Consider the following 14,608-nt stretch of genomic DNA (forward strand, 5'->3'; position numbering starts at 1 on the left):
CGCCTGCACCGGAACTGATGTCGGGGCCGGTGCAGGCACATTGATTCCTGGGAGCGATGACGTTCAGCTCCCAGGAATCATTGCAAAGCCAGGAAGTGATGAATCGCCGTGGCCGCCGAGGGGAGGAAGAGGAAGTAAGGTGAGTATATTTTCTTCTAAACAAGGTATGTAAAAAAAAAAAAAAATTGCAATTATCCATTTGTTTTTCAGGTGACCCCGGGCATGAAGATGGAGGTAAGTTTAATTTTAGGGTGGAACTCCACTTTAACATAAGCATATATGGGGATATAAGACTCCAAGGATGACTCTCCAGCCTTCCACCTCCGGAGGTCGCCGGAACATATAATAAGGATATAAGGCAGAAATCTAGTGCTCTCTGTTTGTATATGAATGAGCTTTATTAAGGGAAAAGGGTAACTCACATTTGCTGGGCACTCAGCCGTGCCTGCTTGTATGGCATTCGATATGAGAGTTCCACCCGAGCGATGATCGGCGTCAGGCACGCAGGCTCCGCCTCCCTATACGCGTTATGCCGAACTGTTCCCACTAAATTGGGAGCATGAAATCATCCAAAATGTTTTGGTATGCAGACGCCTTAAGAGTTCCCTTTACTGGAACTAAGGGGCCAAACCCAATCCCTATAACACAACCCCACACCCTAATCGCCCCTCCACCATATGATTTGGACCAGCGCACAAAGCAAGGTCCAAAAAGACATGGATGAGCGAGTTTAGGGTGGAGAAACTTAACTGGCCTGCGCAGAGTCCTGACCTCAACCCGATAGAACACCTTTGGGATGAATTGGAACGGAGAATGCGAGCCAGGCCTTCTCGTTCAACATCATCAGTACCTGACCTCAAAAATGCATTTCTGGAAGAATGGTCAAACAATCCCATAGACACACTCCTAAACTTTGTGGACAGCCTTCCCAGAAGAGTTGAAGCTGTTATAGCTGAAAAGGGTGGGTCAACTCAATATTGAACCCTACAGACCGGGATGCCATTAAAGTTCATGTGTGTGTAAAGGCAGGTGTCCCAATACTTTTGACAATATAGTGTATATGCCCTGGTTCACATTAGTGCGATCGCGGAGATTGCATGTAATTCGGAGCGCACTGCTCCTAAATTACATGCGATCTCATGTGCGGTGCGAATTTCAGCCATACACTTTGTATGGCTGAATTCGCACCGCATCCGCACTAAACTCGCACATGAGGCTTTTTTTTATCCGCAGCAGAATCGGATCTCGTAGTGGTTCACACTAGTGCGATCCAATTCTGTGCGAACTTGCGATCGCAACTGGGGGTGTCGTTAACTTTTAATTGACACCCCCTGCGTATCGCATATGGCAGTGTGAACGCGATGCGGGATCACGCTGCATATTCACAGCGTTCCCGCATCGCACAAATGTGAACCGGCAGTGAGTGGAGCATGTCTATTTGTAAATACCAGCATAATTACAAGCTCCAAATTCTGGTGTCCCAATACTTTTGACAATATAGTGTATATGTAATATAGTGCACAGTATATTTACTGCGGCAGTCAGCCCCGGCCAGGCAGAGTGACGTAGGTCTACGTCGCTCGCCTGTCACCGGGTTTTGAGCCAATAGCGGGCGAGCGCGTGCCCGCTGAGGTGCACGCCCGCTGAGGCTCGTTCACGGAGGAGTGCGGGCATGTGACCCGCGGACCCGATGTCCGCCGGTCACACTACGATCGTCGGTAGAGCGGGAGAAAGGCGGAGCGGTTTATGTAAACAAGCCACCTGTCATTCTCCCCTGTGTAAAAATGGAGATCAGACGGTTCTACTATGTAGAACCCTTGATCTCTGTTTTTACACTAGGAGACCTGTCCCACTACAGTTAGAAACACGCCCCTAGGACACACTTAACCCCTCCCTGTCCAATACAGTTAACCCCTTCCCTGCCAGTGTCATTTTTACAGTAACAGTGCATATGTATAGCATTGATTACTGCAGTAATGTCACTGGTAACCCCAAAAGTGTCAAAAATGTCAGTCAAGGGTCCGATCTGTCCGCCACAATGTCGCAGTACCGCAAAAAAAATCGCAGATCGCCGCCATTACTCGTTAAAAAAAAAAAAACACCAAAAATGACAAAAATCTTTCCCTTTGTTAGTAAACGCGATTACTTTTGCGCAAACCAATCAAAATACGCTTTTTGCGATTTTTTTACCAAACATAGGTAGCAGAAAATAAATTGGCCGAAAATGTTAAAAAACTTTGATTTTTAGATTTTTTTGGGGGGGGAATTTCATATAAAAAAAAGTGAAAAATATTGTTATTTTTGCAAAATTCACACTCTTTTTTTGTTTATAGCGCATGATCAAAAAATCGCACAGGTGATCAAATACCACCAAAAGAAAGCTCTGTTTGTGGGAAAAAAAGGACGTGAAATTCGTTTAGGTACAGATTCGCACAACCGGGCAATTGTCTGTTAAAGTCACGCACTAAAAAATCGCAAAAAAACCCCTGGTCAGGAAGGGGGTAAAATCTTCCGGGGCTTAAGTGGTTAAAAGGTGTGAACACAAAAAGGACACGAGGATAAGACAGGTGAGGTTGGATTCTATCCGTCTTGAATATGTCATGCATGATAGGTGGGAAGAAATATGTGAAATGTGTGATCATGGGGATAGTCTCCTGTGATGATGTAAGCAGGATCAGAATTGAGGTGCAGCACTTACATTTTGGAGGTATGAATACAAATAGGGGAGGAGAAAAAAGAGGCTTGTCAAAAGAGGATAAAAGTGATGGATACGTATATTACTGACACCAGTGTAGTTCAGCAGAGCGATGGATGGAAATATGGGGAAAGAAAAGGGACTAACCATGCTCCTAAAAGGTACAGGGACCCAGCACTCAGGTATGCAATGAAGGATAAATACAGCTGTGATTCTAACAACCTTTTTTAATGGATATCACAATATTGTTGCTACTGCTGACTATTGAACGAATTAAACATTTACACTTTCTCTTTTTACTCTTGCTTGACTTACAGCCAACTTGAACTCTTTCATGCAGAAAGAAATCTTTGAGCAGCCAGAGTCCGTAGTCAACACAATGAGAGGGCGAGTCAATTTTGATGACCTAACAGGTAAGAACATCGGATCTTTGCTGCTTTTGGGAAAGCTGTGTGTTATACCCAGGGCAAAGGCTGCTGTTAGAAATCACGGGGCCCCGTACAGCCTACCTGGCAGCCCCCCCTTCCAATCTATCAAGACAATATTTTCACTAAATATACACTAAAATCATTATTAGCGGACACAAACATAACAGAGAACCTGTGTGAATTAGCCCTTTTTTAATTGTTTTCTACTTTTTTTTTTAAATGGATAACTTTTTTTTAAATGTAAAAGATTTTAACAATTCTTTTATTTTACAATTTTTTAAATTATTTTTTAATGTATAATTATTATAATTTTTTTTAAATTTGTTATTTTTTTACAGGACAGGGAAGCCAGTGCTGCAGGAGGGGGCAGCACAGTGAAAGGGGGGGGGGGGGGGGGTCAGAAACAGGCAGAACAGGGTAGGGAATCGGTCTCAGAGAAGCAATTTCAGGAATGATTCCCTGTGGCTGTGTCTCTCCCTGCAGCAGGTGAAAACTGTCAGGAGGGGTAGAAACTGGCTTTCAGCTGCTGCAGAGAGCTGCACAGGGCTTCCTTCTGTAATTACCCCTCTGCCCAACTGCACGGATTCCCCGTGCTGTTGGGGCCCCCCTGTGTGCCAGGATCCCCTACAGGAGGACTGGTGGTCCCCCCCTATCAGCGGCCTTGGTTATACCTACCCCAAGTGCCTGTTTACCAATGATGCCAAACCTGTAAGGACTCTCGCACAAAGGCATAGCTCCCAACTGTCCCTGATTTGAGTCCCACTTTTCCTAATTTGTCCCTCATTATGGTCTGATATATATAGTTGTATAAAAAATGCACTTTTTATCTTTCAGAAAGTGTTTCACAGTGCTAGACCTTTCATCCAAAGTGTAAACTTCTATTTTTGTTCATTTCAAAAAACAGTATAAAAGAAAAGTAATGGTTACAAAAAACTCACTTGTGGGTTTAACATGAATATTTTATTTGTATAATTGTCCTTTAAGGGGGTGTGGCAGGGGGTGTGTCCTGTGCCTACATTCTTTTGCTAATATTTGTCTCTCTCCTTCCCATCTCAAAAATCTGGGAGGTATGACATAGGGCAATTGATTTTCTCCTCTGAGCACCTTTTACTTGTGGCATTAAAAAGGCACAAGGCAAGCATTTGATCTTTAATGGATTCCATTAGCCAGAATAATAATCTATCATGGCCACTGGAATGCACTAACGCTCAAATGCTGAATGCGTCTACCATTTAGGTGCATTTAGATGTGTTTAAATGCATAGATGCATCTGGATGTTTTTCTGCCCTTCATCTCCTCTCCTAAACGCTCTGGTGTTTTTTTTTTCAGACTGTAAATGTTCCTCTTCTAATATCCTATGTGTGCTTGGACACATAGGCTTACATAAAGGTGCTTTTACGGGCGGAAATAATAATGCCAGTAAAAGTGGCATTTTTTTTAAAGCTCAGTGTGCATGAGGCCTTCATCATAATGACAGAGTTGCTAGGATTAGGAATTCAGGGTTGAGGGATATCCTCCACGATTTTAAATTTTACTCAGTGAGATTTCTCCATACTGCTTTTATTTTGAATATATGTAAATTTTTTTAAATGATTAAAAAGCATTATTTCTGGTGCAAAAGTAATTTTATAGAACAATTCTGGAGGTATGGTTACATGGAAATGTGGAGGCTTGTGCATCATTAAAGCAACATTAGGAATGATTTGATGAGATTCATTAGTAGAGTTGAAGTGTCTGAAATGATATACAAATGTTATTAAATTAATCTAGTCATATAAAGAGACTTTGTTCACAAAGTCATTAAAGAGGGGTAATTGGTAAGCTATCCTGGCAGCTGCTGAGATCCCCTTTGTGCCCAGAGCGGGTTAGGTATATTAACTCAAGGCTCAGTGTATACACAAACACTAAAGCTGGCCATACACAGTTAGAATTTAAGGTAGTTAGAAAATTTTCATTTGTGAAATGTTAGTTTGACAATCGTTTTTGACCGTAGTGTGGAGAAAAATGGAGAGGGTGGAAAAATGTTCTAGCTTCTTTTATGATCAAGCAAAATTCTGACTGTTATGTGGTACTCAGTTGTAGAAAAGGATATTTATTGTTATGCGCATGCGCTAGGAAAAGTTAAATTTGGAGTTAGAACTTTTGTAGTCACAAATGTATGGTAAAGGAATGTATGAAAGAACAATACAAACAAAGGTTTCTGTACAGTGTATCCAAAATTGAATTTGAAAATTGATTCTAGTATAGATACAATATAGATTTTAATATATATATACTGTATATATATATATATATATATATATATATATATATATAGTATTTTTCCATAGCTAATATATAAATATACTTCTATACACAATCTACTTGAAATAAAAATATACCTATACATTTAAATAAGCCTTGATTTACATTATACTTTGGATGATATCATAAGAAATAAAAGAAACTTGTTTCATATATCTGGGAGTCCATTCACATAGCTGGACTGGACAACATTTTTAAGGGCCTTTGAAAGAAATTAGTTGACTGGCATAATTGATTGCTCTAATTAGCAATTTTTCTGAATTTCATACAAACATTCAAATGAAAACCTAACCATGTATTGCCAGCTTTAGTCCAGTGTCAGAGTCATGCTGTAGCATGTGTTTGATGCATTGTCCTATTAATATAAATATTGTCCCAGATGGGCCCATTCTAGCTGGAGATGTATCTGACATTATGCTGAGCTGTCTTCTTTTACTGCCTGTGTGCTCTTCAAACTCTAGCACATGTGTACAGGGGACCTGATCCAAGAATGCCCAGCTTGTCTCTGATCTGGCATCAGAGCTAGAATCTTCTCACTGAAAGCTACGTCACATAGCAGAGCCCACTGCCAGGACTTCTGTTTATAAGCAGTGAAATATTATCATGTCCTTTATTTCATTTTTTTATATTTTTGACAGTAAATTTGGGCGGTCTGAAAGATCACATCAAAGAAATTCAAAGATGTCGACGATTAATCCTCATTGCCTGTGCAACCAGTTACCATGCTGGAGTTGCGGTAAGTGTGTACTACCCTTCATATTTTAAGCACTCTTTACTTTCCTACAGTATATGCTGTTTAAGAGTAAGTAGGAATAAATATCTAAAAGTGGTCATCACTCCTGCCACTGTAAGCATAGCAGAGACACTATATGCATGAAATATGTCCTTCCTGTGTTTATGTCAATGTCCTTGGGGTTAATGTTGCCTCCCACAATCCAAAAACATACTACCCTTGGGGGACTGATGTGAATGGTTCTGTGTCCTCCAAAACACTTTGTAATTTGTTGCCACTGTGTAAATACTGACCAAAAAAAAAAAAACCCTTGCTCTACGTGTCACTTTGAATAGATGTAGTGGGCAGAGCCACAGGGTGGTTGCTCTGGGTTTCGCTGGACCATCCTCAGATTTCAACAAAGTCATGGGGACATTGGGGACAGAGAAAGCACTGAGAACCTGACAGGGATTCTTGCCCTTTTCTATTTCATCCAAAAAAAAAAATAATGTTTGGCTGTAGATAAATTTCAAGGTACCAACAGATGTTACAGATCAACCTACTGTATAGCTCATGCTACAAGCACATTACAAATTTTTATAAGTGCATCAAACTCTCCCGCTGTTAACATTTTCTCTGTGGTGGTAGGTTGGATTGATTTTTTTGGTTGTTCATAGAACTTATACTTGTTTCTTAGGGTTTTCGGGAAAAAGAACTAAACCCTAGAGACAGTTCTCCATGTTAATGATATTCTTCTTGAATCTTTCCCACAGACACGTCAGATCCTTGAGGAGCTCACAGAGCTTCCAGTCATGGTGGAATTGGCTAGTGACTTCCTGGACAGGAAAACCCCTGTATTTAGAGATGATGTGTGCTTCTTCATCAGCCAGTCAGGTATGGTATTCTCATCACTTGGTCATTTAATAAGAATCTTTGTCATATCGTATACATAGACCTTTTCTAAAAGGTTTGTTAACAAAATACTATTCTTGTATTACCCTACTGTTACAAAACTGCTATGTAGAAAAGGTATGTTACCTTAGCTTTTAGTTAAATAAATGTGATAGCTGAGCAAAAAAGTAGTATATTCCCCCCCTTCCCCACATACAGTGCATAAATATCAGTCAACGAGATAACCATCCATGAGAGATATGGCTAATGCCTCGTACACATGCAACGATTATCGGCCGACCGATCGTCCGACTTTTGTCCAAGTTGTGTTTTGTTGGTTGGAATGTGCCTAGACTGCACACAAATTTTCTCGGCCAACAAAATTCTACTTCAGAAGTGATGTCATGTGTTGGTTTGTTTTCTTTGTGTTTTTTCTTCTCTGAGCATGCCCAGACTTGCTCATCAGATTTTTCCTTGTCGAAATCTGTACTGACTGCACGAAAATCGGCCGTTGTGTTGACGGCCAACAAAAATTTTATAGTCTGCACACCAGATTTTTTTCGGCCGAAAAGTCGAAGTTGATTGTCGGAAGCATCATACTAACAAGCCGAAAATCGGCAGATCGGACGTCGGCCGAAAATTCCCTGCCAATTTTCGATGCGTGTGTATGGTCCTTTAGTTTGATAGTCTCTTTTTACACGATTGGGATGTTTTATCAGCAATTAAAGAAAAGAGGAATGAATCTTGAACCAATCGCCACCATATTTAGCTACCCATGGACTGGTGTGGGATGCATCAGTACTTTTCCTCTCCTCATGTTGCTATGTGTTTACCTCACTGTGCGCAATCTTCAATATGAGTGGCTAAATATCCATCCAAATCTTTGTTGGACCTCCTGTATTAAAAAGGGAAAGTACTGTAGATGGTGGTATGCAAAGTAAACACCTAGAATCCGGCTTATAACTCATGTTTAATAGATAAAAAGAAAAAATAATACAATTATTTGCTGTAGTTTAAACTTTTCTTTTATCCACGTTTTCAAGTAATAGCTGTAGTGTTTGTATTTGCTTTCCTTTAGGAGAGACAGCGGATACTCTTCTTGCACTGCGTTACTGCAAAGAGCGGGGAACCCTGACAGTAGGGATCACTAACACCGTTGGCAGCTCCATTTCCCGGGAGACAGACTGTGGTGTTCACATTAATGCTGGGCCTGAGATTGGTGTGGCCAGCACAAAGGTAAGCTCTAGTGTGACACAAAATAATGGTGTAAAAGCTGGCATGATTTTAAAACATTTGTACAATCTTCTTTAAATTTACCAACAGGTATGTGGTATATAGTCCTGCATGCAAAATCTATTCAGTTTCTGTCCAGTGTGGTTAGCCTACACACTGCATGGTAACCATAGGGTGGATCGAAGACATGAATAATGGGCCATATACACTATCAGATTATCTGAAGACTTTTGTCTGTAGACTTACCAAAACCATATAATATGAGGTCAAACCTAAACACTTTCAATTTGTATGCAATCCAGCAGGCCCTTGCACTACATAGAAAAGGTAAATCTGAAGGAAAAAGTCTGCAGATAATCTGATAGTGTGTATGGCCCTTTAGATAACATTTAGAGCTCAGTTGGTATTGCAGGTGATTGCCAGAGAATTAGTCATTTATTTCATCATTAGTATAATTTGTTTGATATCTGGCTGTTCCCTTATGCTCTAGATAAAACCCAAATGTCTGAGATAGAATAAAGAGACAACCTACAACAATGTCCCTTTACTCTGACTGATTTGGCAAATCTAGCCACTTTAGGTCCACCCTATGGCAGTTTTACTGGATTACGTATACTGTACGTGATCCAACACTTCTGGGTAGGGGGCGCGAATGCGGGCCGACAGCTCGCTTCTGCTGTGATTACAGACAGCGGAAGCCGATCGGTGGGTGCAAGGTACCCGATGTCCTCCGGAGAGATAGAACTACGATCTGTCTATGAAAACAAAGCAGATTGCTGTTCTGACAGGATGAAATTTGTGTCCCTGCAAAGCAGGGAATAAATTCCATCTCTTCCCCTAGTAAAAGCACCACACAGTATAGTAAAACACCAGCTAGGCACATAGTTAACCCTTTGATCACCCCTGATGTTAACCCCTTCCCAGCCAGTGTCATTAGTACAGCGACAGTGCATATTTTTAGCCATGATCACTGTATTAGTGTCACTGGTCCCCAAAAAGCGTCAAAAGTGTCAGTTAGTGTCAGAATGTCTGCCACAATATTCCAGTCCTGCTATAAGTTGCTGATTGCGGCCATTACTAGTAAAAAATAAATAAATAAATAAAAATAAATAAATATATCCCATAGTTTGTAGATGCTATAACTTTAATATACGGTTATTGGGATTTTTTTTTTTTACCAAAAATATGTACTGTAGCAAAATAGATATTGGCCTAAATTCATGAAGAAGATTGATTTTTTTCAGTTTTTTATTGAATAGGTTTTTATAGCAGAAAGTAAAAACAATTGTTTTTTTTTTTTTCAAAATTGTCAGTTTTTTTTTATTTATAGCAAAAAAACGCAGAGGTGATCAAATACCACCAAAATAAAGCTCTATTTGTTGGGAAAAAAATGACATAATTTTTTTTTTTTGGGTACAGTGTCATACAACCTCGTAATTGTCAAGTAACGCAGTGCCAAAGGGCAAACAAAATTGCCTGATCGTGAAGGGGTAAATCTTTCAGAGGTCAAGTGGTTAATTAATCATAGGGTGGACCAATGACTGGATAAGGATGGCTTAATGAGCCCAATTGGTATTGAAGATGATTGTCAGAGAATGAATCATTAGTTTCAGGTATTTTATATCTGGCTGTTCCCATATGGACTGGATGAAACCCAAATGCCTGAGATAGGATAGAAGACGCAACTGTCTCTTTCACTAATTTGGCAATACTAGTTGGTGTGTGAGTTTTGTTTCTTCTATGTAAAGATTTACAGGAGCCTTTGTTTTTTAACAGGCATACACTAGCCAGTATGTAACACTAGTCATGTTTGCACTCATGGTTTGCGATGACAGTTTCTCTATGCAAGAGCGACGAAAGCAAATTATACACGGTCTGAAAATGCTGCCAGGTATGAATCATTAAATAACGCACCTGAATGTCACTTTTACCTTTATACGTCTAGCCTCATCATTTTGATGTATGTGTACTGCTTCATTTATTTTGTATAGAGTCAGTTCTAGGTAGTAGGTAAGATCAGTCTGTGTACTGCTCCCTGATTGTGTCACAAAACTTCACGTCATTTGTCATAACTTGCATTTGCTGGACTAACAGGAAAGGTCAGGGATGGTAAATGCCAGGTTTAATGAACTAAGAGTGCAGAGAGACATAGAGCAAGCACATAGAGCGTAGCACACATGCATGGCGTTTATTGTGGGTGCACAGAAGAGGGAGAGGAAGCAGATTAGGAAAGGCAGGAAAGTCAGGGTCCATGGGGCACACAATGGGGACCTGGAGGTGCCTGTCGGTAGTGTACCTCCAGAAAAAAAAATCCTGGAAACCCCAGTGACCGGTCAGCCCATAGTAATCCTCAACAGGGATTAAAATTACTACTTCCTATAGCCTTTAGTGATATGTGGCAATGGAGGAACTACAAATCCCAGCAGTTCCCAGCAGTGCACAAAAGGGAAAGATCCACAGGTCCCAGCAGCTCTCAACAATACAAGAAAGGTAAGTAACCACATGCTCATTAGCTCGCAGAAGCAGGGCTACTGTTAGAAATCACAGAGCCCCATACAGCCTATCTGACAAGAATCCCCCCCCCCCCCCAGGAGAATATAGATTATATTTTGCTACAATTCAGTGGGCGTGATGCTATGCTTTGCAGCCATGGCATAAGTTATACCCTTATCGATCAAGATCCATTTAGTTGAATAGCTCTGCAAGCACCCCACAACTGAATGCAAGACAAGTTAAAGCAGGAGGTGGGAAGGCAGGTTTAAGCAGGTGATAGGAGGCATATTGTCTTCTCGCCGCCTGTCAAATGCTCTCTGAGGAGTGATGGAAATGCTGACTTCTCTTCAGATTTGACCAAATCCTTAAGTCGGAGTTCCATTCAAAAGTGAAACTTCTGCTCATTTGCTTCCTCCCCCCCTCCAGTGCCACATTTGGCACCTTTCAGGGGGGAGGAGGGAACGGGTACCTGTTTTAAACAGGTACCCTTCCCCACTTTCGGGAGACAGCGCCGTGGTGCCATCCTCCTTCTCCCTCCCCCGATGCCGAGCCTATGAGAATGTGCAGCACGCTTAGCGCATGCGCAGTAGGGAACCGGCTGTGAAGGCTTCATTGCCGGTTTCCCTTAGAAAGAATGGCGGCGGTAGCACCCAGCAGCTGATCCAAAAATCGGCTGGGGTGCTGACATCGCGGGCTCCCTGGACAGGTAAGTGTCTATTTATTAAAAGTCAGCAGCTACAGTATTTGTAGCTTGTGACTTTTAATTTTTTTTTCTCCAGGCCGAATGCTTCTTTATTTTTTTTAAAATGGCATTTTAGAATTTAATTTATTTTTTTTTTTTTAAATATAAAAATGCCCTGGGTTTTTTTAGTGAGATATCATAGGTCTAAACAAACCCCTGATGGCTCACATTTGATACTGAGAAAGGAATTGAGGACAAAGATTCATCAATCCCTTTCTCTGCAGCCTCATCTGCACATATGAATGAATAGGAAACACCCAGAGGCTTTCTGTTCTTTCACAAACTGAAGCTTAGTAAACATAGTTTACTATGCTTCAGTTATTAATGAACACAGTGAGTGATCAGTACCAATTGCTCACTGTGTTCATTCAGAAAAGAAAGGGGCCGTTCAACAGGACACATTTACTGCCCCCCCCTCCGCTCTCCATCCAGAAACGGATTCACCTGTGTGTGCCCTCTGCAGCTGCTGACGGGAGAGGAGGGAAGCTGGCAGCGCTGCGGGTAGGGGGACACACAGACAGGCCCAATAGCAGGTAGAAGGGGCTCAGATCCTAGATTTCCCACTGCAGAACTTCCGGAGGGAAAGGAGGAGTAGAAGCCGGCAACACTGCGGTGGGGGGCAGTACAACCAGCCCTCCTGGTCATCAGGTACCCAGGCCCCCCTTTTGAACAAATTGGGCCCGGTACAGGAGGGCCGGCTGTACTGCTTTATCAGTAGCCCTGCTTAGCATTGCCAACCAGGAGAAACTACAAGTTCCAACAGTTCCCAGATAGCAGTTCACAGTCAATATGGAACCATAGGACTATCAGCTCCAGCATTTCTAAGCTACTTCCTAAATTCAATTATATTCTCTTTGTAGTGAGACTTGGCGGCTCTGCAGGAGTTCCTCTATGCCCTCCATCATTCGAGTTAACTCAGAATAATCTGAAGCTAGCCATACATATTTAATTTCCTCTTGTTCTCTTGTTTAGAAAATCAGTTGATTCCACCTTCCACGCTAAACAGGGTGGATGGAGGAATCTCCTCTTCTGGCTATTGCATTCAGGCAACTACAACACCTGCAACTGCCTGAATACCTGAACAGTGACTGCATCTGAGAAGATGTAGTAACTGTTTGCCTGAGAAATTTCCAACCAGCTCAGTTGATATATGATTTGCTTTTGTTGAGTGGAATGGGGCTGACAGGGCCACCTATGGCTTGAATTTTGGCGGCTTGTACAGGAATCGGGTTGAAAGTGTCGCTAGCTTGACTCCCTTCTCTGAGCAGAGGGTTATTATATTATATCTGGTGTTCAACAGTCAGCCAGAGACCTGAGCCCAGATGCCCTGTGTGTACACAGAAATGAACTGATCAAATGACTGATTACCTTTCTCCAGTTTTTTAGGTAACATTTATCTTTTTGAGGCTGCTGATTTTAATTTACCATATAACACAATCAATATACAGTGTGCAATATGGCACTACTTGCTTTGTCTATGACATTTCTGCTTTTTCTGTCTCAGATCACATTAAGGAAGTACTTAGCCTTGATGACGAGATTCAGAAGCTGGCAGCTGAACTGTACCAACAGAAATCTGTGTTGCTCATGGGTCGAGGATATCACTATGCAACCTGCCTGGAAGGTGCTTTGGTAGGTAGAAGCCTCCCAAGCTTTCTGTTTTTATGAGTTTCTTGCCTGCTAAATTATTGAAGCACCATTTAAAGCTGTATGTTGCTAAAATGATGATTGTGGTGTCCTGCTCAAAACAAATGTCATATGCTCAAGAGCTAATGGAAAAACAGGATTTTTTAAATAAGGTGCTGATGAAATCCCTAATTAATTAATGAACATTCTAGCTTTTTTCTTAGAAATGTGGGTGCATATAAGGTGCAGTCCAGGACCTGACACTTGTTGTCTGTGCCCACCCCTTCAACATCAGAGCCTAACAAGGGAAAATAGGGGAAATTCCTTTCACACAATGTCTCGAATCAGACCTGCCCTGTTGGGAGATTATAAGGAGGTGAACTGGCCACACACCTGGGCATAGATTACTATTCTTCCACATATGTCTGTTAAAGTAGTGAGGTCTTCTTTACCACTAAAATGCGTTTTTATTCATGGTTTAATTATTTATTTATATATTTATGTTTGTGAAAATTGCATTGGGGTTAAATTCTGGGGTCTTTTTAAACAGAGACAAGTTTTAAACAATTGTTTACTAATTATAAACAGTAACATATTTTTCTCTGTAGAAAATTAAGGAAATCACATATATGCATTCGGAAGGGATCTTGGCTGGGGAGCTGAAGCATGGTCCACTGGCCTTGGTAGACAAATTAATGCCAGTCATCATGATTATAATGAGGGATCATGCCTATACCAAGTGCCAGAATGCTCTGCAGCAAGTGGTAGCTAGACAGGTAGGTCAAAGACCAAAGCATGGCTAAATAAAGCTGTATAGAAATGTTCTAGTTTCATAATCTCTGGTTACCATATTCATTTTCCAAACTGTAATAGGGGCGTCCAGTTGTGATCTGTGACAAGGAGGACACTGAAACTATTAACACAATCAAACCTACTATTAAGGTTCCACACACAGTGGACTGTCTTCAAGGAATACTGAGTGTGATCCCCCTACAGCTCCTTGCCTTCCATCTTGCCGTTCTCAGAGGATATGATGTAAGTTGTTGGCACCTGTAAAACAGATTTCTAGCTGGGAGTTTACTAAAGGGTTCTGGGTGTTCTGTATCATCCTTTTTTGAGTGACCAATACCTTCTCTCATTTCCTCTCTCCATAGGTGGATTGTCCAAGAAACTTAGCTAAGTCTGTGACCGAGGAGTAAAATGGGTGGGATCTATAGACGACGTTCTTTCTACCATTTCTAATAGCCAAGTTTTACTTTATTATTTATGTTTCTCATCTCCTTTATTTAAATCTTGAAAACCAGAATACTGTAGAATTGTAAATTCTGTTGTAAATAGACAGAGCCTTGTAGAATAGATACTACTAACTTTCTTTGCAGACAATGCAATTTCTACTATTTCTGTAGCCCAATGTTTACATTTTATTTTTATGTTAACTTAATCTCCTTTGTGTTCAGTCCATTTTCAGCACCTGCTGCTGCATC

The 14,608-nt window shown here is 41.1% G+C and overlaps 1 protein-coding gene across 1 annotated transcript; it reads left to right on the forward strand.

The window, feature by feature from the left end:
- Positions 1-2,820: 2,820 nt before the first annotated feature.
- Positions 2,821-14,391, forward strand: LOC309553553 (glutamine--fructose-6-phosphate aminotransferase [isomerizing] 1-like). Its single transcript, XM_082254813.1, has 10 exons — positions 2,821-2,877; positions 3,013-3,108; positions 6,066-6,163; positions 6,913-7,033; positions 8,109-8,266; positions 10,040-10,154; positions 13,003-13,130; positions 13,733-13,900; positions 13,998-14,159; positions 14,279-14,391. Exons 1-10 carry the CDS (start codon positions 2,844-2,846, stop codon positions 14,321-14,323), a joined length of 1,125 nt encoding a protein of 374 aa, XP_082110939.1. The 5' UTR covers positions 2,821-2,843; the 3' UTR covers positions 14,324-14,391.
- Positions 14,392-14,608: the final 217 nt, after the last annotated feature.

This window comes from Pelophylax lessonae (assembly GCF_965119305.1).
Source record: "Pelophylax lessonae genome assembly, chromosome: 4".
Lineage (NCBI taxonomy): Eukaryota > Metazoa > Chordata > Amphibia > Anura > Ranidae > Pelophylax > Pelophylax lessonae.

Bases quoted from the DNA above. Each gene is read 5' to 3' on its own strand.
- LOC309553553 (XM_082254813.1), top strand. From the start codon at position 2,844: ATGCTCCTAAAAGGTACAGGGACCCAGCACTCAG. The intron at 2,878-3,012 runs GTATGCAATGAA...CTTGACTTACAG, and splicing joins TACAGGGACCCAGCACTCAG to CCAACTTGAACTCTTTCATG. The intron at 10,155-13,002 runs GTATGAATCATT...TTTCTGTCTCAG, and splicing joins CGGTCTGAAAATGCTGCCAG to ATCACATTAAGGAAGTACTT.